At 43.9% G+C, this 26,910-nt stretch overlaps 1 protein-coding gene across 1 annotated transcript in view; it reads left to right on the top strand.

Moving 5' to 3' along the window:
- Window positions 1-10,782: 10,782 nt before the first annotated feature.
- mrpl33 (mitochondrial ribosomal protein L33) overlaps window positions 10,783-26,910 on the top strand; it is a 124,792-nt gene continuing 108,664 nt past the window's right edge. Inside the window, exon 1 of the mRNA XM_068027748.1 lies at window positions 10,783-10,825. Within this exon, the coding sequence (XP_067883849.1) occupies window positions 10,798-10,825 (28 nt within the window). The 5' untranslated portion in view covers window positions 10,783-10,797. The remainder of the gene's footprint in view (window positions 10,826-26,910) is intronic.

The raw sequence follows: 26,910 nt of genomic DNA, 5'->3' as shown, positions 1-26,910 counted from the left end.
GCTTTCTGTATTCAAAGTAGATCTTCATCACTGTACCACTGGATCATTGCTGTGGCCAACCTTATGTACAATATTGTCGTATTCAGAGATATTCCTCACCTTTCATCTGAGCATGATGAATTTCTTGGAGCTTTTTTGAACTTGCTGGCCATTGTGATGCAGTGAACTGTGAATATGACCCAATCTTATCAACAAAATTAATATCATGCTGTGTAGGATGGTCAACAGTAGCTCTGAACAATGCATCTGCGGAAGTTTGTAATTTGCCCTGTACATACACCGTTTCATATGTAAATCTCATTAGCCTCAAATGGAATCTCTGTATTCTTGGAGGCATTCTAGCAAGTTCCTTTTCATCAAGCAAGGAAACTAGGGGTCTGTCTCTATGACAACTTTTAAGCCAATGATATAATCTGAAAACTTTTCACAAGCCCACGTGAGAGCTTCTTTCCTATGATGGCGTTCCTCGTCTCAGTCTCAGACAATGCTCGAGGCACATAGTAAACTAGTCTACGACATCCATCTGGCTGTTCTTGAAACAGGACTCCCCCTAACCCTGTAGATGAGGCGTCTGTTGCAATTATGGTCTGTAGTGAGGGGTTGTAATGCGCTAAGATATCAGACAAAATCAGCATTTCCTTGATCCTTTGAATTGTCTGCTCCTGATGTGAATTCCAACACCATGCTTGAGCTTTCCTTAATAGTTGTCTTCATGGCTCAGTAGCTTGTGCTAGATTGGGCAGAAATTTTGCTAGTTGATAAACCATACCAAAGAATCATTGGCGATCTTGGACAGAAGTAGGAATTGGAAATTCACTAATGGCTGTCGTCTTTCATGAGTCTGCCATTACTCCCTTGCTACTAACAATGTGTTTTAAGAAACGAATAGATGTTTTCGAGAATTCACACTTCTCATTAAGTGAGAGCCTTCTTCCTGTAGGCAATTCGACAGATTCACCATGGACTAAGATGTCGTTCATATGGCATACTACCCCTTCAAGGCCTTTTAAATGTTCAACATAGTTGTTCGCAATATTTCAGATGCAGATGTTATACCGAATGGTAAATGATTTTTTAAAATCTTCTGAATGGAGTGATGAATGTTGTCAGTTACCTTGACTTCTTGTCCAAAGCCACTTGCCAAAAGCCACTATACATGTCCAGCTTTGCGAACATGATACTTTTGGATAACTTTGCCAAGCTTTCGTCTACTGAGGACATCCGGTGGATTTCTCTGACTACAGCTTTATTAAGCTGAGTTAAATCTACACAAATACGAAGAGTACTGTTAGATTTAGGAACAGGAACCATTCCCGAGCACCACTCTGTTGGCTTGGTGACAGAAGAAATAACTCCCATCCTGGTCATCTCTTCTAGCTGATGTTGGTCTTGCTTCATTCTTGGGTGTGGTATCTTCCTAGACGTGAAAAGACATACAGGTTGAGCATCTTTTCTCAACGTAATGCTGTATTGGGTCTTGAGTCTTCCTGGAGCATAAATAATTTCAGAAGTCTTTTTGGAAGTGACTCCTGGATTCTTGCTGCTTGATTTCTTCCACTTTCTTGATAAGGTGTTTTTTTTATTTGTTTATGGGGATGTGGGCATCGCTGGCTATGCCAGCATTTATTGCCCATCCCTAATTGCCCATGCGAAGGTAGTGGTGAGCTACCTTCTTGAACCGTTGCAGTCCATGTGGGGTAGGTACACCTACAGTTCTTTTAGGAAGGGTGTTCCAGGATTTTGTCCCAGCGACAGTGAAGGAACAGCGACATAGTTCCAAGTCAGGATGGTGTGTGACTTGGAGGGAAACTTGCAAGTGGTGATGTTCCCATGTATCTGCTGCCCTTGTCCTTCTAGATGGTAGAGGATGGGGTGTTTGTGAATGGGATGCCAATCAAGTGGGCTGCTTTGTCCTGGATGGTGTCGAGCTTCTTGAGAATTATTGGAGCTGCACCCATGTGGAGAGTATTCCATCACACTCCTGACTTGTGACTTGTAGATGGTGGACAGGCTTTGGGGAGTCAGGAGATGAGTTACTCACTGCAGAATTCCTAGCCTCTGACGTGCTCTAGTAGCCACGGTATTTACATGGCTACTCCAGTTCAGTTTCTGGTCAATGGTAATCCCCAGGATGTTGACAGTGGGGTATTCAGCAATCGTAATGCCATTGAATGCCAAGGGGAGTTGGTTATATTCTCTCTTGCTTGAAATGGACATTTCCTGACACTTGTGTGGCGTGAATGTTACTTGCCACTTATTAGCCCAAGCCTGGATATTGTTCAGGTCTTGCTGCATTTCTACACGGACTGCTTCAGTATCTGAGGAGTCGCGAATGATGCTGAACATTGTGCAATCATCAGCGAACATCCCCACTTCTGACCTTATGATTGAAGGAAGGTCATTGATGAAGCAGCTGAAGATGGTTTGGCGTACAACACTACCCTAAGGAACTCCTGCAGTGATGTCCTGGAGCTGAGATGATTGACCTCTGACAATCACAACCACCTTCCTTTGCGCTAGGTACGACTCCAACCAGTGGAGAGTTTTCCCCTGATTCCCATTGTCTCCAGTTTTGTTAGGGCTCCTTGATGTCATACTTGGTCAAATTCTGCCTTGATGTCAAGGGCAGTCACTCTCACCTGGAAGGTCTCTACAAGCTCTTCTACTTAAAAGAGAAAATCCTTGATTCTGTAGAACATACAATGTTTCCAATATCTGCTTTCCCTTGTATTGGAGTGTTGCCTGTAGCTTTCCCTTGACTTTCAGTTCAATTCCTTCTGCACCGTGTAACTGTGTGTCTGTTGGTTGCAGGCAATACATTAATAACCACGGTTTGTTGTCTGATAAAACTGTTACACTTGCTCCACTGTCTAGTTAGTGATATGTCCATTGACATATATCGCTGCAGTCCAGAATGCATGATTAGGGTCATTGATCTCACCAAGGAAGTTTTCTGATTTCTCTTCCAAAAGAGATTGTTCAACTTCATTAATAGCTCTATGTGTGTTGTCTTTTCCTTTATAACTTTTTAAAGTAGAGGTTTTACTTTGGCACACCTTTTCCAAATGGCAAAGTTTCTTTCAGTGAAAGCATTCTGCTTTGTTTGCCAAACACTTTTCGCACCTGTGGGTCTTTTTAGTGCCACAGAACTAACAGGGTTTTATGGCGTCTTGCACCTTCCCTCCCAAGTATACCTCTGCGGAGGTCACACAAGGCAAAGGAATACACAATTAATGGGAAAATACTGAGAAGTAGAGGAAGTGAGGGACCTTGGAGTGAATGTCCACAGATCCCTGAAGGTAGCAGGACAGGTTGATAAGGTGGTTAAGAAGGCATATGGAATCCTTTCCTTTATTAGCCGAGGTATAGAATTCAAGAGCAGGGAGGTTATGCTGGAACTGTACAACTCATTGGTTAGGCCACAACTTGAGTACTGTGTGCAGTTCTGGTCACCTCATTACAGAAAGGATGTAATTGCACTATAGAGGGTACAGAGGAGATTTTCGAGGATGTTGCCAGGACTGGAAAAATGCAGCTATGAGGAAAGATTGGATAGGCTGCAGTTGTTTTCCTTGGAACAAAGAAGGAAAGGGAGATCTGATTGAAATGTACAAAATTTTGAGGGGCCTGGATAGAGTGGAGGTGAAGGGCATATTCACCTTAGCAGAGAGGTCAGTGCCTAGGGGGCATTGATTTAAAGTGATTGGTAGAAAAATTAGAGGGGAGATAAGGAAAAACTTTTTCACCCAGAGGGTGGTGGGGGTCTGGAACTCACTGCCTGAAAGGGTAGTTGAAGCAAAAACCCTCAACACATTCAAAATAAGTCTGGATATGCACCTCAAGTGCCGTAAACTGCAGGGTATGGACCAAATGCTGGAAGATGGGATTAGAATGGGTGGATCGTTTTTCGGCTGGCGCAGACACAATGGACCTCTTTCTGTGCCTTAAACTTTCTATGATTCTTTTCTGGTGCTTCTTTTACAGTCCTGGGCTTAAGGAACTGTAAGGTCATTGGAGGTTTCCTGACCCAAAATATTTCTTCACCTCTCAGGATTGCTCTGTTCTGCTTACGGACCTCTTGTCTCACCAGCTGTCTGGCCTTTTCACCTTTTCGAGAGTGAGGTCTTCTTTAGGCTGCAATATACCTGATAGGGATTCATCAGTAATACCTACTACAATGTGGACTCTTACCGTTTCTGATTTCAGGTCTCCATATTTGCATCCTTCCAATAGCCTGTAAAGGTCATTAATAAAAGCATCTACCGATTCATCTGGCCATCTCTAGAATCTCTTTGCTGGTCAGGTTGAAGTACTTATCAAAGGCTTTTAAAACTTCATTCAATTTATCTGATGTCTCATTAATGCCTTGTATGGAGTACAGTAATGTATTAACTTGCTCTGCTTCAGAATTACTGTCTAATTGAGAAGCAATTTGGTATCTCAAAAATCTATTCCTTCGCAGTGACCAATTTTGGATTTGATTTGGTCCTTCCAAGTTTTCAAACATCCCTAGTAGTGAAAATTTAGGATCCATAGCTTTCCTAAGGTCTTAGGTATTTTCCGTTCTTTTTAAAATTTTCCTTCCAGTAATGTAAGTTTTCCCGCACTTTTCAGCCTCATAATTGCCTCGTGTAATGGCTGCAGACTTCGGATCTGCCCTTTCCCAGGATTTGGCTTTGGTGGTGCTGCCTGCCTAGTGCACTGTTAGGACCAGTTTTGTACCCTCTTTTAAGGGTTGCTCACCAGATCCCTGACCGCTGCTTATTCTCCGACTTGAAGCCTGCGATCACTGGACTGGGATTTTTTTCCACAGACCACCACACCTCTGTGATGCAGCCTGAAAGCCTCTGCAAGCCGACTCCCCGACTCTCCGTGCCTTCACTTCATCTACGGAGCAGCTCTGGAGCTCTTCACAGCCTCCTCCCGAGTTCTGCAGTCTTTTGACGCTACTTTCGTAGGTAAACAGTTTTCTTCAAAATTTTCTGGGTGTTGTATTGCAAGGACCACCTTTGTTCACCATTGCCACCATGTTGTATATTGCTGTCAGCATGTTAGATGCTTGGTTGATTTCTCTTCGACAGATTTCTGAGGCTTTGGTTAGTTTAAACAATAACTCATTTATTACATTGTGGGAACTTTCAGTTCAGCATGTCTAACCCTCGACTGACACGATGCTGCTTCTCGAGTCTCTTACATATGTGATCTCTGACATCATCACAGTGGGAGATATGTACTACACATATTGTCATAAAATCTAAATACTTAGAAGAGTATTTTGCACCACAACCTTTTGGGGTTTTCTCAAAAACTTAAACTTATTCTCCCACTTGATAAAGTTTTTTGACCTTCTCTGCCTCTGTCTCACCCCATCTGTTGCTGAAACCCTCACTCATGCATTTGTTAACCTCCAGACTCGACTGTTCCAATGCTCTCCTGGTCAGCCTCCCCTCGTCCACCTTCATCCAAACTCTGCAGCCTGCATCCTAACTCACAACTAAGTCCCACTCACCCATCACCCTGTGCTTCCTGACCCACGCTGGTTCCTGGTCTCGTAATGGGTCAGTTTTAAAATTCTCATCCTTGTATTCAAATGCCTTCATGGCTTTGCTCTTCCCAATAGCTGTAACTTCTTCCAGCTCTACAACCCCCTGAGAATTCTGTGTTCATCCAACTGTGGTCTCTTACATATTCCACACTTCTTTCACCCAACCATTAACTGCCATACCTTCAGCTGTCTAGGCTATAAACTCTGGAATCTCTCACTAAAGCTTTTCATCTTGATACCTCTCTGTCTCTCCTTTTAAGATGCTCCTTAAAACCTACTTCTTTGGCCAAGCTTTTGGTCATCTGTCCTAATGTCTCCTCCTTTGGCTCAATGTCAATATTTGGCTGATTGCTCTCCTGTGAAGCACCTTGGGATATTTTACTATATTAAAAGCACCATATAAATGCAAAATAAAAACAAGAAATGCTGGAAATATTCAGCATCTGTGGAGAGAGAAGCAGAGTTAATGTTTCAGATCAATGACCCTTCTTCAGAACTATATAAATGCAAGTTGCTGTTGGTATTTTTGCTCGATCAATTTAAAGGAATTTTTAACCTTGGTTCTTTTTAAATAGAACGTTTGTTTGTTCCACTTTTCTCATTATTCAATGACTATTATTAATTGCCAATTTAAGCATCAAGTCTTTTATACATCTGTTTCCACAGCTTCTAACAAACCCTCTCACCACACACCTTCTTGATGAACGAAGAGAAAGCTTAATCTAACAAAGTGTTTCAGTCAAAATTTTCAAATGCCATATAGTATATTTACACTGAGGTTGATATCCATGGATTTCCAGCAGCCTATTCAAATGGCCCTTCTGGTTTTCATCAGACTAAATATTAATAATTAGCCCAAGGGTATTGCAATGTTACTGAGCAAGGATGGATGCAGATTTGAGTCCTGCTGCACTAAGCTCCTGACCTCAGCACCTTCAAGTGGGAAATGGCATGTAGAAGCTGTGCTATCCCCAAGCAGTGGTGAAGGAAGATTGGAGGGAGAATCAATACTGGGCAGCCCTTGGACCATCTGGTGCCTGGCATTTAAGGGCCTTGGTGGTAATTGGGATTGCTAATTCTCTCAGCTGTTCCAGAGAACAAAATTTAAGTGGATAATAACACAAGCATAAACAGAGAATCTCATATACAATGTCTCTTGCAGTGTTTGTAACTCCCTACCTTCTTCAGTCTCTCATTCATTACCCAACCTAAGATAGGAGTTGACCCTTGAGTTATCAGTAAATACAGAGAAGCAAGAATGGGTTCCTGAGGCAGTCTGGTGATGCCCAACTCTCTGTGCCACAGAATGGGATAGGACTCAGCTTCCTGCCTGGATTTCCCTACATAATGAGTTCTGTAACTCAGCAATGCTTCCAGATAGGGGTAGAAATTCACCTTGGGTTGTATTGGAAAATGGGTAGTATCTCATTGTCCACCTGTTATTTTCCCCACTTAATATTTAGGTCTACTGAAATAAATGGTGCTGAATTTTAGATGGGAAGTATAACAGGCCCTCAGTGCAATACCACCCGTTTTGCTCTATCACAACCCCTATGACAGAGAGGAGGAGCCCAACTCATCCTTGGGGAAGGGACCAGAGGAAGTGCATCACCCTGGATATATTCAGGCACCCTTCAAAAGGCTGAGAAAAGACCAATCTCCAGATTATTCCTGGGGCATGTTGTCTTGAAGACACAAAGAGACCGGGGGTGGGTGTGAGGGGGAGAAGTAAAAATTAAAACTCCAATGATGTAAACTGATTAATTATAATTTATTCTAACCAACCTTTAAAAAGAGGGGCTGAAAATGTGAAACTGTGCCTCTTTAAACTAGACTTGTGATTTTGTGGCTTATGGATTATGGTGTAATGTACATTTACTTATCTTCTATTGCATGATTTAATGTGTAGGATGTAAATGTAGATCAAGACTGGAAAATTCCACTTACCAGCTGGCCTGGAACCAGTTAGTTTCCATTCTTGGTGAGCAAAAAACAAATAATAATCTTGCTTGAAAATGATATCGAGTATGTTTCCTTTTCCATTTCCAACTCTTCGGTGTGTTATGTCTCAAGCTCTAGTTTTCAATGTTTTAATCCATCCACCTGCAGCACTGCAGTCTGTATTTACCTCTTCATCTCCTGTCTTTGAATGACTCTGATAAGTGAATTAAAAAAGCAGGATAGGTATCCGATCAGAAGTGGGATTGAAGGGAGGGAAGGTTAAGCATGGAAAATGAGAACCCAATTTTTCCAATGAAGGCCATCTAATTTTCAGAAATTCCTCAGATGGGTGGAGTTGAAATATGGGGCAGGTCTCAGTTATGTAGCCAGTTAAGCACTGGCACAATTTGTTTGCTATCATTTCTGGCTGGTGGTAAAATCGCCCACCTTAAAATGGGAGGGGGTTGCTTAAATGAGACTATGATGGCATGGGACATCTTGCAACTTATTTTCTATCATTTCCAGCACGTTGACACTAGGCATCAATCAAACGCTTGAAAAGCAGGTGCCCAAGATTGCTAGGCATTACTGAAATGGATTTAAGGAGCCCAGCAGATACATTACAAGGATAGGAACATAGGAACATAGGAGCAGGAGTAGGCCATTCAGCCCATCGAGCCAGCCCCACCATTCAATATGATCATGGCTGATCCTCCACTTCAATGCCTTTTTCCCACACTATCTTCATATCCCCTTATGCCATTTGTGTTTAGAAATCTGTCAATCTCTGCTTTAAACATATTCAATGACTGAGCTTCCACAGCCCTCTGGGGTAGAGAATTCCAAAGATTCACAACCCTCTGAGTAAAGAAATTTCTCCTCATCTCTGTCCTAAGTGGCTTCCCCTTTATTTAGAAATTGTGTCCCCTGGTTCTAGACTCCTCAACCAGGGGAAACATCTTGGCAGCATCTACCCTGTCTATCCCTTTAAGTATTTTATAAGTTTCAATGAGATCACCTCTCATTCTTCAAAACTCTAGAGAATACAGGCCCAGTTTCCCCAATCTCTCTTCATAAGGCAGTCCCGCCATCCTAGGAACAAGTCTGATGAACCTTCGTTGCACTCCCTCTATGACAATAATATCCTTCCTAAGGTAAGGTGACCAAAACTGCAGACAGTACTCCAGGTGCGGCCTAACCAAGGTTCTATACAATTGAAGCAAGACTTTACTGCTCCTGTACTCAAATACTCTTGCGATAAAGGCTAACATACCATTAGCCTTCCTAATTGCTTGCTGCACCAGCATGTTAGCTTTCAGTGACTTATTGACAAGGACACCCAGGTCCCTTTGTACATCTACACTTTCTAATCTCTTACCATTTAAGAAATACTCTGCACATCTATTCCTCCTACCAAAGTGGATAAACTCACATTTTTCCACATTATATTCCATTTGCCACTCACCAAGTCTGTCCAAATCCCCTTGAAGTCGCTTTGCATCTTCCTCACAACACGCATTCCCACCTAGTTTTGTGTCATCCGTGAACTTGGAAATACTACATTTGGTCCCCACATCCAAATCGTTGATATATATTGTGAACAGCTGGGGCCCAAGCACTGATCCTTGTGGTACCCCACTAGTCACAGTCTGCCAACGTGAGAATGACCCGTTTATTCCTACTCTCTGCTTTCTTCCTGTTAACCAATCCTTAATCCATGCCAGTATATTACCTCCTATCCCATGTGCTTTAATTTTGCTAACCAACCTCCTATGGGGGACTTTATCAAAAGCCTTCTGAAAATCCAAATATACCACGTCCACCGACTCCCCTTTATCAATTCCTTAAAAAACTCCAACAGGTTCGTCAAACATGATTTTGCATTCATAAATCCATGTTGACTATGCCCAATCTGATCATTGTTATCCAAGTGTCCATTTATCACATCATTTAGAATAGAATCTAGCATTTTCCCAATGACAGGTCTGTAATTCTCTGTTTTCTCTCTCCCTCCCTTCTTAAATAGTGAGGTGACATTTGCAACCTTCCAATCTGCAGGAATCGCTCCAGAATCTATGGAATTTTGGAAGATGCATCCACTATCTCCATAGCTACCTCTTTCAACACTCTGGGATGTAGAATATCAAGTCCTGGGGACTTTTATCAACCTTCAGTCCATTCATTTCTCCAATACAACTTTATTAATAATAATTTCCTTCAGTCGTTAAAAAGCTTTTATTCCTGCCCTGATTTGGTCAGTTTTATCTTTCTTTTGTAGTTGTCTGCTGCCTTGCCTTTTTGCCTTCTGCTGTGGGTCTCTCATTTCCCCGCGCACCCCCCCCCCACCCCACCCCACCCCCTCCAACTGCATTTCCCCCTACCCCAGCACCCCAACTCTAAAGAAGTCTGAAAAAGCAGAATTTTGCAGTTGCTGCAAATCTGAAAATAAAACAGAAAATGCTGGAAACACTTAGCAGGTCAGGCAGCATCTGTGGAGAGAGAAGGGTAGACTACATGGCTAACTAGTCTTCTCTTTCCCAAAACCTCGCTATTCTCCATTTTATGTATGTTACCAGGGTAGATGCTGAAACTTCCACAATGGTTAAAGAATTTACTGCCAATTGAGCCATTAAGGGAGCCGTGTGGTTACTATTTTTCATGGGTGATAATGTTCTTTTAACTGTAGAGATTGTGTCTTTTACAGGAACTGGTTCAACTGATGACATTCAATACCAACTGCCAGTGGAGTTTGTTCCCTTTGGCATCAGGGAGCAACATAAAACTGGCAATAAAATGTAAGGCTCTTTGTGAAATTTTGAACACCATGGCTTTAATTGGGGTCAATATTAACAAGTAGGGTATGGATCATGACCTGTCACTATATGGTTTTGAAGCACCTCGTAACTTTGAGAACAGGAAATGCAGTGTGGTCTAGATGTGACTTAAATAACACCTGATTTCACAGTTCAATGCTTCACGTGTTTCAACAAGTCATTTGAAAAGGAAGTCCAACTCCGACTATTTCTTCCTCTTTCAATATAGGTTGAAGAATATAATTAGCAACAGGCCCAAACCGCACTTATGTGATGTTAAGGCGGTGTTGTATTGAAGTGGTCGTGTGATAGTAATCACATGGCATGAAATGGCACTCATTTTGAAAGTTTTTTTCTCCTCCTAAGGCGCAATCGAATTGAGGTGTTGAAGATATTTAAAGGATTTCATCGAGTAGATAGAGAGAAACTATTTCCTCTGATGGGAAGGCAGAACAAGAGGGCGTAACCATAGAAGTAGAGCAAGGTCATCGAGAGATCATGTTAGAAAACACTTCTTCGCTCAAAGGTTAGTGGAAAGCTGGAACCCTCGTCTGCAAAAAGCTGTTCAGGCTGTGGGGGGGGGGGGGGGGGCCAATAGAAAATTTCAAAACAGATTGATAGATTTTTGCTGGGTAATGGTATTAAGGGATAGGGAATAAAGGCAGGTAAATGGAGTTGAGGTACAGCTCAACCATGATATAACTGAATGGTGGAAGAGGCTCGAGACGCTGAATGATCTACTCCTGTTCTTATGGTCATTATGTTCCTTCCTCCCCTTAATTCCTTCTTTTAGGATCCTTCCCAGTCTAAGGGGAGGACAGCAAGGCAGCCAACTTGCCCAGTACGAATCTTCCTCCGATTGCCAGGAAATATACAACAACAACTTGGTTGGGCTGGGAAAGTGTATTTTATTCTAAAAGCACAATAAAAGAGCTGGAATTTAGCATTAGGATTAAGATTAGTACAAAAGGTTCAAAGGTGCTGGTTAGAAGAAACTTTTCACACAAGAGGCTTTGAGAATATGGAATACATTACTCAAAGTGGCTACTGAAATTGTGTCATTTACAATACTCAAGAAGAAATTGGATAATACAGGGCAACACACAGAAGTTGCAATACGGAAACAGGCTATTTGGCCAACCAGTCACTGTCAGCATGTACCCTGCATGTGAGCAAAACTGTTCTAATCACAGCTACCCACCCAGTTTCCATAACACATTAACCCTCAATACAAAAGCAAAATAATGTGGATTCTGGAAATCGGAAATCAAAACAGAAAATGCTGGAAATAATTAGCAGGTCAGGCAGCATCTTTGGAGAGAGAAACATAGCTAAAGTTTCAGGTCAGTTAGTAAAGACTGATACAAAATTTTTGTCAAGTACCTCTGCCATTTTTTGATCATTGCCTACAAATTGACAATTCTCTCCTCTCAGGCATCCCACCTGCTTTTAACAATTCTTTTTGTACTACAATACTTGTAAAATAGATCGGTTTTTGATTTTTTTTCCCCCCCCCTTGTGCTCCTTTTATTTTTCCTTAACCTCCTTTCATATTTTCTCACATACTCCTTTTGTTTTACTTATTGTTACTATTCTCAGAGTCTTCTTAGGCCACGTAGCCTGTTGATATTAGGAAGTCATAGAGTCACAACAGCATAAAAGGAGGCCATTCGACCCATCAAGTCCATGCCAACGCTCCATGGAACAATCCAGTCAGTCCCACTCTCCAGCTCAATCCCTGTAGCCCGGCAAGTTTATTTCCTTCAAATACCCATCCAATTTCCCTTTGAAATCATTGATCATCTTCGCTTCCACTACTCTTGTGGGCAGCGAGTTCCAGGTCATTAGCACCCTGTGTAAAAATGTTCTTCCTCATGTTCTTTTTGCATCTCTTGCCCAAAACTTTCAATCTGTGTCCCCTAGTCTTTCTCCCATCAGTTAATGGGATCAGCTTTTTCTTGTTTAACTTATCTAAGCCTGTCATAATCTTGTACACCTCTATCAAATCTCTCCTCAATCTTCTTTGCTCCAGGGAGAACGACCCCAAATGTTCCAAAATAACCTTGTAACTAAAATCTCCCATACCTGGAACCATCCAGATAAATCTCCTCTGCACCCTCTCAAGGACCCTCACATCGGAAATAGTACTGAAGACTTGTACTCCAGAACTTGCCGCGCCCCTAGCCAAGCTGTTCCAGTATAGCTACAACACTGGCATCTACCCGGCAATGTGGAAAATTGCCCAGGTATGTCCTGTACACAAAAAGCAGTACAAGTCCAACCCAGCCAATTACCGTCCCATCAGTCTCTGCTCGATCATCATCAAAGTGATGGAAGGTGTCGTCGACAGTGCTATCAAGTGGCATCTGCTCAGCAATAACCTGCTCAGTGATGCTCAGTTTGGTTTCCGCCAGAGCCAATCAGTTCCTGACCTCAATACAGCCTTGGTCCACACATGGGCAAAAGAGCTGAACTCAAGAGGTGAGGCGAGAGTGACTGTCCTCAAAATCAAGGCAGCAGTTGACCGATTATGGCATAAGGAACCCTAGCAAAACTGGAGTCAATGGGAATCAGGGGGAAAGCTCTCTGTTGGTTGGAGTCATACCTAGTGCAAAGGAAGATGGTTGTGGTTGTTGGAGATCAATCATCTCAGTCCCAAGACATCACTGCAGGAGTTCCTCAGGGTAGTGTCCTAGGCCCAACCATCTTCAGCTGCTTCATCAATGACCTTCCCTCGATCATAAGGTCAGAAGTGAGGATGTTCGCTGATGATTGCACAATGTTCAGCACATTCGCGACTCCTCAGATACTGAAGCAGCCTGTGTCCAGATGCACAAGAGCTGGACGACATCCAGGCTTGGGCTGATAAGTGGCAAGTAGCATTCAGGCCACACAAGTGCCAGGCAATGACTATCTCAAACAAGAGAGAATATAACCATCTCCCCTTGATGTCCAATGGCATTACAATGGCTGAATTTCTCCTTTATCAACATCGTGGGGGTTACCATTGACAAGAAACTGAACTGGACCAGCCACATAAACACTTTGGCTACAAGAGCAGGTCAGACGCTAGAAATTCTGTGGCAAGTAACTCACCTCCTGACTCCCAAATGCCTGTCCACCATCTACAAGGCACAAGTCAGGAGTGTGATGGAATACTCTCCACTTGCCTGGATGGGTGCAGCTCCAACAACACTCAAGATCCTCAACACCATCCAGGACAAAGTAGCCCACTTGATTGGTACCCCATCCACTGACTTCAACATTCACTCCCTCCACCACCGACGCACAGTGGCAGCAGTGTGTACCATCTACAAGATGCACTGCAGCAACTCACCAAGGCTCCTTCGATAGCACCTTCCAAACTTACGATCTCTACCACCTCGAAGGACAAGGGCAGCAGATGCATAGGGACACCACCACCTGCAAGTTCCCCTCCAAGTCACACACCATCCTGACTTGGAACTATATCGCCGTTCCTTCAATGTCGCTAGGTCAAAATCCTGGAGCTCCCTTCCTAACAGCACTATGCCTGTATCAGCACCCGAAGAGCTGCAGCAGTTCAAGAAGACAGCTCACCAGCACCTTCTCAAGGGTAATTAGGGATGGTCAATAAATGTTGGCCTAGCCAGCGATGCCCACATCCCATGAATGAATTTTTAAAAATCCTTCCTCAAGTGTGGTGACCAAAACTGGACACAATACTCTAGTTGGGGCCTAACCAGAGCTTTATAGAGATTCAGCATAACTTCCTTGCTTTTGTACTCTATGCCTCTATTTATGAAGCACACAATCCCATATGTTTTGCTAATTACTCCCTCAATATGTTCGGCCACCTTCAAAGATCAATGCACATGCACCCCAGGTCCCTCTGTTTCTGTACACTCTTTAGAACTGCACCATTAAGTATATATTGCCTCACCCAATCCCTTCTGCCAAAATGCATCACCTCACACTTGTCTGTATTAAATTCCATCTGCCACTTGTCTTTCCATTTTGCTCGCCTATCTATGTCCTGTTGCAGGCGGTTCGTATCATCCACACGGTTTGCCATTCCTTCATGTTTGGTATAATTGGCAAACTTTGAAATTCTACTCTGTATTCCAATATACAAGTCATTTATGTCTAGCAAAAAAGCAGTGGCCCTAGCACTGGCCCTTGGGGAACACCACTGTCTACCATCCTCCAGTCTGAAAATTAACCATTTACTACGACTCACTGATTTCTGTCCTTGACCCAATTTTTGATCCAATTGGACAATGACCATCCTATTCCATAACCCTCAATTTTGTTAACCAGCCATTTATGTGGTACTTTATCAAACACTTTCTTAAAATCCATAGAAACAACTTCCACCGCATTCCGTTCATCAATCCTCTCTGTTACTTCATCAAAAAACTCAATTAGATTAGTCAAGCATGATCTGCTTTTTACAAATACATGCTGGTTATCCTTATTTAAGTGAAACCTCTCTATGTGTCCGTTGATGTTTTCCCTGATTATTGTTTACAAAATCTTTACCCACCACGGATGTTAAACTAACTGGCCTGTAGTTGTTTGCACTGTCCTTACATTCTTTCTTGTATAAGAGTGTCACATTTGCCACTCTCCACTCTGCTGACGATGCTGCATTAACATCTCACACTGAAGAGTGGCTGCAGAGATTCATCGCCAGGATTGCAGCTGCCTGCAATGAATTTGGCCTAACCATCAGCCTCAAGAAAATGAATATCATGGGACAGGACGTCAGAAATGCTCCATCCATCAATATCGGTGACCATGCTCTGGAAGATTTCACCTACCGAGGCTCAACTATCACCAGTAACCTGTCTCTCGATGCAGAAATCAACAAGCGCATGGGAAAGGCTTCCACTGCTATGTCCGGACTGGCCAAGAGAGTGTGGGAAAATGGCGCACTGACACGCAACACAAAAGTCCGAGTGTATCAAGCCTGTATCCTCAGTACCTTGCTCTATGGCAGCGAGGCCTGGACAACGTATGTCAGCCAAGAGCGACGTCTCAATTCATTCCATATTCGCTGCCTCCGGAGAATCCTTGGCATCAGGTGGTAGGACAGTATCTCCAACACAGAAGTCCTCAAGTCGGCCAACATCCCCAGCACATACATCCTACTGAGCCAGCGGTGCTTGAGATGGCTTGGCCATGTGAGCTGCATGGAAGATGGCAGGACCCCCAAGGACACATTGTACAGCGAGCTCGTCACTGGCATCAGACCCACCAGCCGTCCATGTCTCCGCTTTAAAGACGTCTGCAAACGTGACATGAAGTCCTGTGACGTTGATCACAAGTTGTGGGAGTCAGTTGCCAGCGATCGCCAGAGCTGGCGGGCAACCATAAAGGTGGGGCTAAAGTGTGGCGAGTCAAAGAGACTTAGCAGCTGGCAGGAAAAAAGACAGAAGCGCAAGGGGAGAGCCAACTGTGTAACAGCCCCGACAACCAATTTTATCTGTAGCACCTGTGGAAGAGTCTGTCACTCTAGAATTGGCCTTTATAGCCACTCCAGGCGCTGCTTCACAAACCACTGACCACCTCCAGGCGCTTACCCATTGTCTCTCGAGACAAGGAGGCCAAAGAAGAAGAAGAAGAAGAATCCTCTGGCACCTCTCCCATATCTAGGGAAGATAAGGAGCTCTGTTTTTGGTTCCCCTACCTTTCGCTCTTGTTGGAATGTTCCTAGCCTATACCTGAATCATCTCTTCCTTAAAGATAATCCATTGTTCCGCTCCAGATTTTTTTGTCAGTCTTTGGTTCCATTTTTTTCCTTCTCATCGCATTTAAATTAGCCCTCATGCAATCTAGACATTCTACTTTGCTTGCTTTTCTGCACTGAGTCTAAACCTTATGATAAGATGACCATTCTTACATCTCACTCACATCTTTATAATGTCATGCAGACTCCCACCTGCCAAGAAAAAGGCACACATTATTTCGGCACATGAATATTACTACTCAAAATTGCTGCTGGGAAGAAAAGAGGGCCTATCACAAGGAATTACCATGCCCCTGGCCGGAAAGACCTTTTTTGCATACTAGCAGACAGTGTTGGAACAAAGGACCCAGTCCCTGCTTCCCCAATTCACAGACCACCTGGTCAGACCAGTTTAGTCACATAACTAACTGGCGGTTGGGGCTGTTTGAATTTGAACTTGCCACAGAGAATTGGAACTGAGAAAGCTGTTTGTTCCTGGAGTGAAAAGACCTCTCTCCTGTTTGCTCCCATCTCTTTCTCACGGAACTGAAGACCCATTGAAGACACATGAAACCCAAGAGAGAAAAGTTTCCTACAGTGAACAAGGTTTGAGAAGAATACTGGGCCCCAACGAAAAGCAAAACTACCTACAAAAGGACTACAGTGAGCTCAAAGCACAGTAACGAGAAACTCTTCTGATATTGCCTCAAACCTCTCTATTTTTTCTTCTGCTCTTTTCTATCTCTGTTTGCATGTGTGTATTGTATATGCATGCTAGTATGGGACGCGGCGTGTATCCATAGGCGTTAACCGAATTAGAGTTTAAGTTTAAGTTGTAATAAAATTTCACTTTTCTTCTTTAAACCTAAGAAAGCCTGTTTATGCTCATTTATTTGCCTTATAATTGGAAAGTGGTGAACAAGGATTCACCAAGGGGGAGCTCAAAGCACAGTGCATTTAAAAATTAGACCCTGGAACAATAAGACCAGGTGAGGGCTGAAAGAGACCCCCTAGACACCTTTCTCACCTGGTCGTAACAATAAAGATATGTATATTTGTATAGTGTGCTATCACATCATTGCCTCAAAGCAGCTTTGGAGTACAGTGACAATTATGGAAGAAAATGTAGTGAATATTCTGCAGCAACAATTAACTGGATGTTTTGTTTTTTGGTGGTATTTGTTAAGGAAAGAAGTTGACCAGGAAACTCTTTGCTCTTTTTTTAAGTAGTAATGTAAGATCACCTAAGCTGGTAGACAGCCTTCGTTTCCATGGCCTTGTCCCTCCCTAATTCTGTAACCTCCTCCAGCCCTACAACACTCAATGATTTCTGCACTCCACCAATTGAAAGAAAAACTTGCATTTATATAGGATTTTTCACAACCACCAGATGTCCCAAAGTGCTTTCCAGCCAATGACGTACTTTTGAAGTGTAGTCGCTGTTGTAATGCAGGAAACACAGCAGCCAATTTGTGCACAGCAAACTCCCACAAACGGCAATGTGATAATGACTAGATAATCTGCTTTTGTGCTGTTGGTTGAGGGATAAATATTGGCCAGGACACTGTGGATAACTCCCCTGCTCTTCTTTGAAATAGTGGCATGGAATTTTCTACATCTACCTGAGAGGGCAGGCAAGGCCTCGGTTTAACATCTTATCCGAAAGCTGGCACCTCCAACAGTGTAGTAATCCTTCAGAACTGCACTGGAGTGTCAGCCTTGATCTTTGTGCTCAAATCCTAGAGTGGGACTTGAACCCCCAACCTTGTGACTCAGAGGCAAGAGTGCGACCAACTGAGAAAAGGCTTAAATCTCCTTATGTGGCTCAGTATCAAATTTTGCTTGATAATGCTCTTGTGAAACGCCTTGGGACATTTTGCTACAAAGGCGGTGTACAAATGCAAGAAGTTGCTGTTGATTAAACATCTTCTCCAAAAGGCGGCACTTATGAGAATGCAGCAACTCTCAGTACTCCATTGGAGTGTCGTATACATTATTTCGTCAAGTCTTGTTCTGGAGTCAATCCCAGAAACCTCTAAGTCAAAGGCATTACCAATTGAGCCAAGTAAATACCTTATACAGAGTCTTCAGAATGAGTCTAAAGAGGAAATGGACTTTTCTCATTCCTTATCTATAGCCTGGTGTTTCCTTACAGTTTTGACAGATGTGGAGACTGGAGACAATCACAAAATCAGTCACTACACTGGAGCATCAGGCTCGATTTTGTGTGTAAGTCTCTGAAGTTGGACTTTGAACTGACAACCTTCTGACTCAGAGAATACTACCGCTGAGCCACGGCTGGCACAGATGGTAAAGCTGTTCATGCTGTGCTGTTATGTGGGAGGTACTAAGCTCAGGCAGGGCCCTTAAAGGGAGGAAGAGAAATCTACGGTAAGGCCACACTGACTTGTTTTTGTTCACCTCCTACAATATGGCACAATATTGTAGAAAATTTGAGAGGGGGCCAGTCCTGCACTCTTGAGAAGAGCTCAGGAATACCCCAAAGAGAAGAGTTAAAAGTGATTCGATAACAAATAGATATCAAATCCCATGTGTACGTCCTGGATTAGTTTTCCTCTGATTGACTGTTACGTGACGTTCAGCATAATCCCAGCATTCATGCTGTATCAAAACAGCAAATGTTGCTTTGCACGCATTTTCCAAATTAAAGCTGGTTGGCAACGGGGAAACCAGAATGTTCTGCCAAATGTACAAACCTCAAACTGGAATTTACGAAGGAGTGGTGCATGAATGATATTTTGAAGTTGGTGTTATTAAGAATGCTGGGTGATAGATTTCCTCTCTACTATTTGTCGCAAAATCTTAAATACGTTCTTTATGATTTATTGCTGCATTTAAGGGGAAGCTGGATAAGTACATGAGGGAGAAAGGAATAAGAGGATATGTTGATGGGCTTAGATGAAGTAAATTGGGAGGAGACTCGTGTGGAGATAAACATGGGCCATTTGGAGCAAATGGCCTGTCTCTGTGCTGCAAAACTCGATATAATTGTATGTACTCACTTCACCACAAGAGGAAATCTTCCCCCAGTGTGAAGGTGGTTGCAGTTGCATGAACTGAATATACACAGACAGGATTTGTCAACATGGTGAAATGTTTTGGTCATTTTAAACATCTGCAGCAGCTGAATTTTAAAATAAGGGATGGTTTTAACTGGTCTTTTTAATTTAATTCCCTCTCCTGGCTACCTACCCTCCCTGCCACCCCATTTTGTCCCTCGTCCACATAGCTATTCTCCTTGTGCGGCTGTAATGGACCAGTGGCTAAATAGGGGCAGGCTATTTGAGTGGGGGCATCAGTGCTGAGACTGTTCCGATTGACACATGCACACTTTCTAGAGCCATGGCTGTTTTCTCACCCTATCTGACCGAAAAACACTAAGGTTTTTAAGGCCCCACTGCAGCTCCAGCTGAGGTCAGCCAACTGAACCATTTGTTTGGCACAAAACAAAACAAAGAAAAAGGAAGAAGATCTGCGTATCTGTGAAGGGGACTAAGTGCAGCAAGAGTTAATATTTACGTAGTAAAATGGGAATATGTTAAAGCACAGAAAGTCCTTCTGAATCACATCAAATAAACCGCATAGAAACAAGCAGAGCATAGAGGCCTCGGGGTGGAACATGTTGCCATGGTGATGTTTCCTTAATAAGGAGTTTGCTCTTGGAAGAACTGTTTCAGGTAGATAATAATGTCAGATTGTTAAATCTATGATATGATGGTGACAGGGTTAGCAGGTGACAGAAACGCAATTAGAGAATGAATGGTAATCAACAGGTATGAGCAAGATTTATAGGGAAATACAAAAAAAGGAATAAGGAGGCACAGACATGATAGGCCATATTCTCTCCTCTGTGCTGTATGATTCTAAGGGCTTAAAATGTATCGCCCTGAAAACGGGTGTGGGATCACAATGCTTGATTAACCCACGTCCGTTCAGTGTATGCAGGCACCCTGCCAACTTCCTGCTGTCTGCTTATTGTAATGATTTCTGTGTGCACCCAACACTAACTGCACTGTTCATTGGTTGCACGCATCAGCAGGGGGCCCAATATCATTAATAACTTTCACTACTTAAAGCTGGCTTGCACCTCATAATGGAGAGGTGCATTGTGGCTGGAAGAGATGCTGGGAGTGGTTCTGGAATTTAATCTGACCTGGGAAAGAGCAAGGAATGGTTGGCCATGGGAAAAAGTGGGCTCCAAGGTTTTTGTATGCTGCACTGGAGCTAGCAAGGAAGAGGGATGTCCTTTATCCTCAGGGGGCAGGAGGCCTTCCAAACATATGATGAAAAGGCAATGTGAACAGATTGTCGTGAAGGCAATGTCAGGAAATCAGCCCCAAGGAATTGGATGCAGTGCCGCACGGAGTTTATTGACCTGACACGACTGGTCAAGGTCAGTAAATGCATCTTCAAATACAGTAGCCCACCAACTGCACCACCAGCCTCAGCCACTGCTCAAATCACCACATCCCCATCATTCACCGACAAACAATCTATCAATCAGGACTCATACCTAACATTCATCACTTCACCTTACCGTCACACACTTATCACTGTTGCAAGCCTCACACCCACATCACACACCGTGCACTCACTGCCTGCTATTCAACCATGACAGCCATATCACCCAAACATTTTGCATGACACTTACTGGTACATTTCCACCTCTCTTCCTAGAGATGGTGGCGCACAACCGGAGGCAGTAGGAACTAAAAAAAGGAGGAGAGGCGGGCCTACATGTACTAACCCCATGGAGGAGATGGTGCTAGCCATTATGGGAAGGGGCTGTGGCCATTGGCAGAGCTGAAGTGATCGATGATGAGAGAAGCCACATACCTAACCCTCCTTCTCACATAATCCTGCATCTCCCTCATCTCTAACTGTTTTCTGACTTACAAGCAGCAGTTAGTGTAGAATTATAGAGCCATAGAACAATTACGGCAGAGAAGGAGGCCATTCAGCCCATTGAGTCCATGCCGGCCAAAAAAACTAGCCACCCAATCTAATCCCACCTTCCAGCACCTGGTCCATAGCCTTGCAGGTTACAGCACTTCAGGTACATGTCCACGTACCTTTTAAATGAGTTGAGGGTTTCTGCCTCCACCACTCTTCCTGACAGCGAATTCCAGACACCCACCACCCTCCAGGTGAAAAAGTTTTTCTTCATGTCCCCTCTAATCCTCTACCAATCACCTTAAATCTGTGTCCCCTGGTAATTGATCTCACCGTCAGGGGAAACAGGTCCTTCCTGTCTACTCTATCTAGGTCCCTCAAAATTTTGTACACCTCAATTAAGTCTCTACTCAGCCTCCTCTGTTCTAAGGAAAACAACCCTAGCCTATACAATCTTTCCTCATAACTGCAACTTTCAAGCCCTGGCAACATTCTTGTAAATCTCCTCTGTACTCTCTCCAGAGCAATTATGTCCTTTCTGTAATGTGGTGACCAGAACTGTACACAAGACTCCAAATGTGGCCTAACAAGCATTTTATACAGTTCCAGCATTACATCCCTGCTTTTGTATTCTATACTTTGGCCAATAAAGGAAAGCATTCCATATGCCTTCTTCACCACTCTATCCACATGTCCTGCCACCTTCAGGGACCTGTGGACATGCACTCCAAGGTCTCTCACTTCTTCTACCACTCTCAGTATCCCTCCCATTTATTGTGTATTCCCTTGCTTTATTTGCCCTCCCCAAATGCATTACCTCACACTTCTCCGGATTGAATTCGATTTGCCACTTTCCCACCCACTCAACCAAACCATTGATATCATTCTGGAGTCCACAGCTATCCACTTCACTATCAACTACACGGCCAATTTTTGTGTCATCAGCAAATTTCCCAATCATGCCTCCCACATTTAAGTCCAAATCATTAATATATACCACAAACAGCAAGGGACCCAACACTGAGCCCTGTGGAACGCCACTGGAAACAGCTTTCCATTCCCAAAAACATCCATTGACTAGTACCCTTTGTTTCCTGTCACTGAGCCAATTCTGGATCCAACCTGCCACATTCCCCTGTATCCCATGGGCTTTCATTTTACTGAACAGTTTGCCATGTGGGACCTTGTCAGATGCCTTACTAAAATCCATGTAAACCACATCCACTGCACAAGCCTCATCAATCCTCCCTGTTACTTCCTCAAAAAACTCAATCAAGTTAGGAAGACATGACCATGCCCTAACAAATCCATGCTGACTATCCCTGATTAATCCGTGCCTTTCTAAGTGGCAGTTTATCCTGTCCCTCAGAATTGATTCTAACAATTTACCCACCACCGAAGTCAGACTGACCGGTCTATAATTATTTGGCCGATCCCTTGCACCCTTTTTAATCAATGGTACAATGTTCGCAGACCTCCAATCATCTGGTAACTCGCCTGTATCGAGGAACTTCTTACTTTCTCAATGTAGTTCATTTACAGCCTGGAAAGAAAGAGGCTGTCTAGTCGCAGCCTTCATCCCTCTTCACTTCTGTCTCCACCTCATGTTCCTGCTCCTCAGCTTCTCACCTGACAGGTGGTGGCAAGTGTTGTTTCCTCATGATGACAAGGTTGTACAGCATGCAGCATATCAGCATAAATCTTAAACATAAATCTGTGCTGTATAACTCTATGACTCAGTGGGGCATAGATTTAAGGTAAGGGGCAGGAGGTTTAGAGGGGATTTGAGGAAAAAGTTTTTCACTTAGAGGGTGGTTGGAATCTGGAATGCACTGCCTGAAGAGGTGGTAGAGGCAGGAACCCTCACAACATTTAAAACTTATTTAGATGAGCACTTGAGACTATGGGCCAAGTGCTGGAAAATGGGATTAGAATAGTTAGGTGCTTGATGGCTGGCATAGACATGATGGGCCGAAGGGCCTATTTCTGTGCTGTATAACTCTATGACTCGATAATTTAATGCCCCCCCACCCCACACCCTGGGAGCTGGCTAGGAGGTGGGGGAGGGGTCGGGGGGGGTTGGGGGTGGCCGTAAAATCATGTGGGATGCAGGGGGTGGGGGGATGCCATGCCCGTCACCTACCCCCCGCTGCTATTTTGACAGCAGCTGGGAGGTGGAAAAGAGCCCGCCTGGCCTACGGCCAGTTGAGGCCCTTATGTGGCCAATTAGTGGCCATTTAAGGGCCTCTTCCCACCGCTGGGGGTATTTTACCTGTGGCGGATGGGCACTTCAGCACCCGAGGAGGCTGCCCAGTAAAATCTGGCGGCCTTTCTGTGGACTGGGGGAAAGCCCTCCTGATTGGGCACCCTGTGCCCCATGGAAGGTTCCCCCACAGCCTGGGCTGCCCCCACTAAAACAGCCTCTCCCCACCCTACACTCTAACCATTCCCCCAACACCGAGTCTGTACCGAACATCAACCACCCATTTATACTAATCCTACACTAATCCCATATTCCTACCAAACATCCCCACCTGTCCCTATATTTCCCTACCACCTGCCTATACTAGTGACAATTTATAATGGCCAATTTACCTATCAACCTGCAAGTCTTTTGGCTTGTGGGAGGAAACTGGAGCACCCGGAGAAAACCCACGCAGACACAGGGAGAACTTGCACACTCCACACAGGCAGTCTACCAGTCCAATCAGGAGAAGTAAAAAGCTGGTATCAGTAAAAGTGATCATCAAGCTGTCAGATTGTTGTAAAAACCCAACTAGTTCACTAACATCCCTTCAGGAAGGAAACCTGTCATGTGTAGCCAGTCTAACCTATATGTGATTCCAGTCCCACACCAATGTAATTGACTGTTAATTGCCTTCTGAAATGGCCTAGAAAGCCATTCAGTCGCATCAATGCAGAGCAACTGGAGAAAGCCTTGCCAGCGATGCCCACATCCCAATAACAAATGGGTGAAAAAAGAGTAGAGTAAAGGTTACATGCTCCTCCCCCAAGTATCATAGGGGTCATTAACCTAAGACATTCTTACATACTTCCTAGTTCCTATCTCCAGGCTAGCTTTGGCACAGACCTAACAGTCGGTCACCTGTTTGCCCTTTGCGCAGAGGAAAGCTGTGTGCCTCAGGATACCAAGTGGAAGGAAGAAACCATTTGTTTTTTAAAGGACGTACCTCCAATTCAGCTGGCCCTTTGAATAAATGAACCATTTGTTGTAGGCACTCAACAATACAGACAGGAAAGGTTCCACATTTATTCCTGATCTGTGCTATTAACTGATTTTACCTGGGGATACCAGGAGGGGTGCTAAAATTATTCTCAGTGACCCCCAGCTATGGAAGACAATAATTATAATAATTACAAAAGAAAATGGTAGAGGTTGGAGGTCAATTGTCTCAGCTCCAGGACATCACTGCAGGAGTTCCTCAGGCTAGTGTCCTCGGCCCAACCATCTTCAGCTGCTTCATCAATCACATTCCCTACATCATAAGGTCAGAAGTGGGGATGTTCGCTGATGATAGCACAATGCTCAGCACCATTCGCGACTCTTCAGATACTGAAGCAGCCCATATCCATATGCAGCAAGACCTGGACAACATCCAGGTTTGGGCTGATAAATGGCAAGTAACATTCGCACCACACAAGTGCCAGGTCATGACCATCTCAGACAAGAGAGAATCTAACCATCTCCCCCTGACATTCAATGGCATTACCATCGCTGAATCCCCCACTATCAACATCCTGAGGTCACCATTGACCAGAAACTGAACTGGACCAGCCACATAAATATTGTGGCTACAAGAGCAGCTCAGAGGCTGGAAATTCTGTGGTCAGTAACTCACCTCCTGACTCCCCAAAGCCTGTCCACCATCTACAAGGCACAAGTCAAGGGTGTGATAGAATATTCTCCACTTGCCTGGATGGGTGCAGCTCTAACAACACTCAAGAAGCTCGACACCATCCAGGACAAAGCAGCCTGCTTGACTGGCACCCCATCCACCACCTTCAACATTCACTTCCTTCACCACCGATGCACATTTGCAGCAGTGTGTACCATCTACAAGATGCAGTGCAGCAACTCACCAAGGCTTCTTTGACAGGACCTTCCAAACCCACGACCTCTACCATCTAGAAGGAAAAAGGCAGCAGATGCATGGGAACACCACCACCTGCAAGTTCCCTTCCAAGCCACACACCATCCTGACTTGGAACTATAGCGCCATTCCTTCACTGTCACTACATCAAGATCCTGGAACTCCCTTCCTAACTGCTCTGTGGGTGTACCTACCCTACACCTCAAGGACTGCAACAGTTCAGGAAGGCAACTCACCATCACCTTCTCAAGAGCAATTAGGGATGGGCGACAAATGCTGGCCAGCAATGCCCACATCCCCGAATTAATAAAATATACATTGGGCTGGATCTTGTTGTCCTCACAAAGGTGGGTCCTGTGGCGGGGTGAGGGGTGGGGGCAGAGAATCAGAGCAGCAGCGGCCGCCATGGAACCCGATGACGGGATTGCCGTGCCCGATCTTCCCGGAGGTGGGATAGGCCGACGACCATCTAAGGCCCTAAAAACTCCCTCTAAGTAAAACCACAATTTACTTGTACTTCTTTCAATTTCGCTTACTGTATTCACTGCTCATGATGTGGTCTCCCCTACACTGGGGAGACCAAACGCAGCCTAGGTGACTGCTTTGTGAACATTTCTGTTCAATCCACAAGCTTGATCCCGAGCGTCCTGTTGCCTGTCATTTCAATTTTCTACCCTGCTCCCACTCTGACCTTTCTGTCCTTGACCTGCTCTAGTGTTCCAATGAAGCTCAATGCAAGTGCGAGGAACAGCACTTCATCTTTTGACTGGGCACTTTGCATCCTTCTGGACTCAACAATGAGTTCACTAATTTTAGATCATAATCTCTGCTCTCATTTTGTTTCATGTTTTTTGCTGGTTCATTTTTTTCTCTTGTTTATTTCTTAATCCCTTTATTTTGCATTTGGGCGCTGATATCCTGCCATTCACATCTCATCGAGACACCTTTTGTTTCTTTACTTGTCTCTTTACTTGTCCCTTTGGCTTTGTAACATTTCATTTCTCCTGCCTCCACCCTGTCACAGACCTTCCCTTTCGTCCTTCTTCCCACCCACCCTCTTTCACTTGCTCATCAACTATTACATTTCGAACTTTTCTGAGTTCTGATGAAAGGGCATCGACCTGAAAGATTAGCTCTGTTTCTCTCTCCACAGATGCTGCCAGATCTGCTGAGTGTTTCCAGAATGTTCTGTTTTTATATCATAATAATTATCCCGGACTTAGCTTCCAAGAATGTAAGTATTTGATTTGCAAAGCAATGATGGCACCAGCTGTTGACTTACATAAGACTGTCAGCACAAATTAATGCATTGTTAACCCATATATATTGCATCAGCCTGACTGAATCTCAGCCAACACAAACATGCTGCCTCCCCTAAACAGCTGTACAAACATATTCTTTTTCTTGTTTCGGGATGTGGGCAAGCCAGTATACATTGCCCATCCCTATTTGCCCTGAGGGCATGAAATAGGCATCCGAACAGGATGAGTCTGTAGTCACACATAGACAGGTAAGAGCGGAGAATATTAGTGAAATAGTTGGGTTTTTGCAACAACCCGGAGAATTACATTGAAATTACAGCGTGGAAACAGGCCAGTCAGTTTAACCAGTTGATGTTTATCCTCTCCACCCCCAGTCTTAATCCCACATGCCCACCCTATTTCCATATCCTTTTATCTCTTCACCCTGCTACCAAATAATCAATTCTTAAATGTTGACATAGTCTCTGATTTAACCACTAACTCTAATGGTGCATTTCACAGTCTCACAACCCTCTGTGTAAAAAAAGTTACTCCTACTCTCTATCCTAAATTTCTTATACACCTCAGACACCTATATCCTCTCACTCTAGGCTCCTCAATCACCATAAACAAT

This window comes from Heterodontus francisci, chromosome 3, assembly GCF_036365525.1.
Source record: "Heterodontus francisci isolate sHetFra1 chromosome 3, sHetFra1.hap1, whole genome shotgun sequence".
NCBI lineage: Eukaryota > Metazoa > Chordata > Chondrichthyes > Heterodontiformes > Heterodontidae > Heterodontus > Heterodontus francisci.
This window is presented reverse-complemented; position numbering and strand designations above follow the sequence as displayed.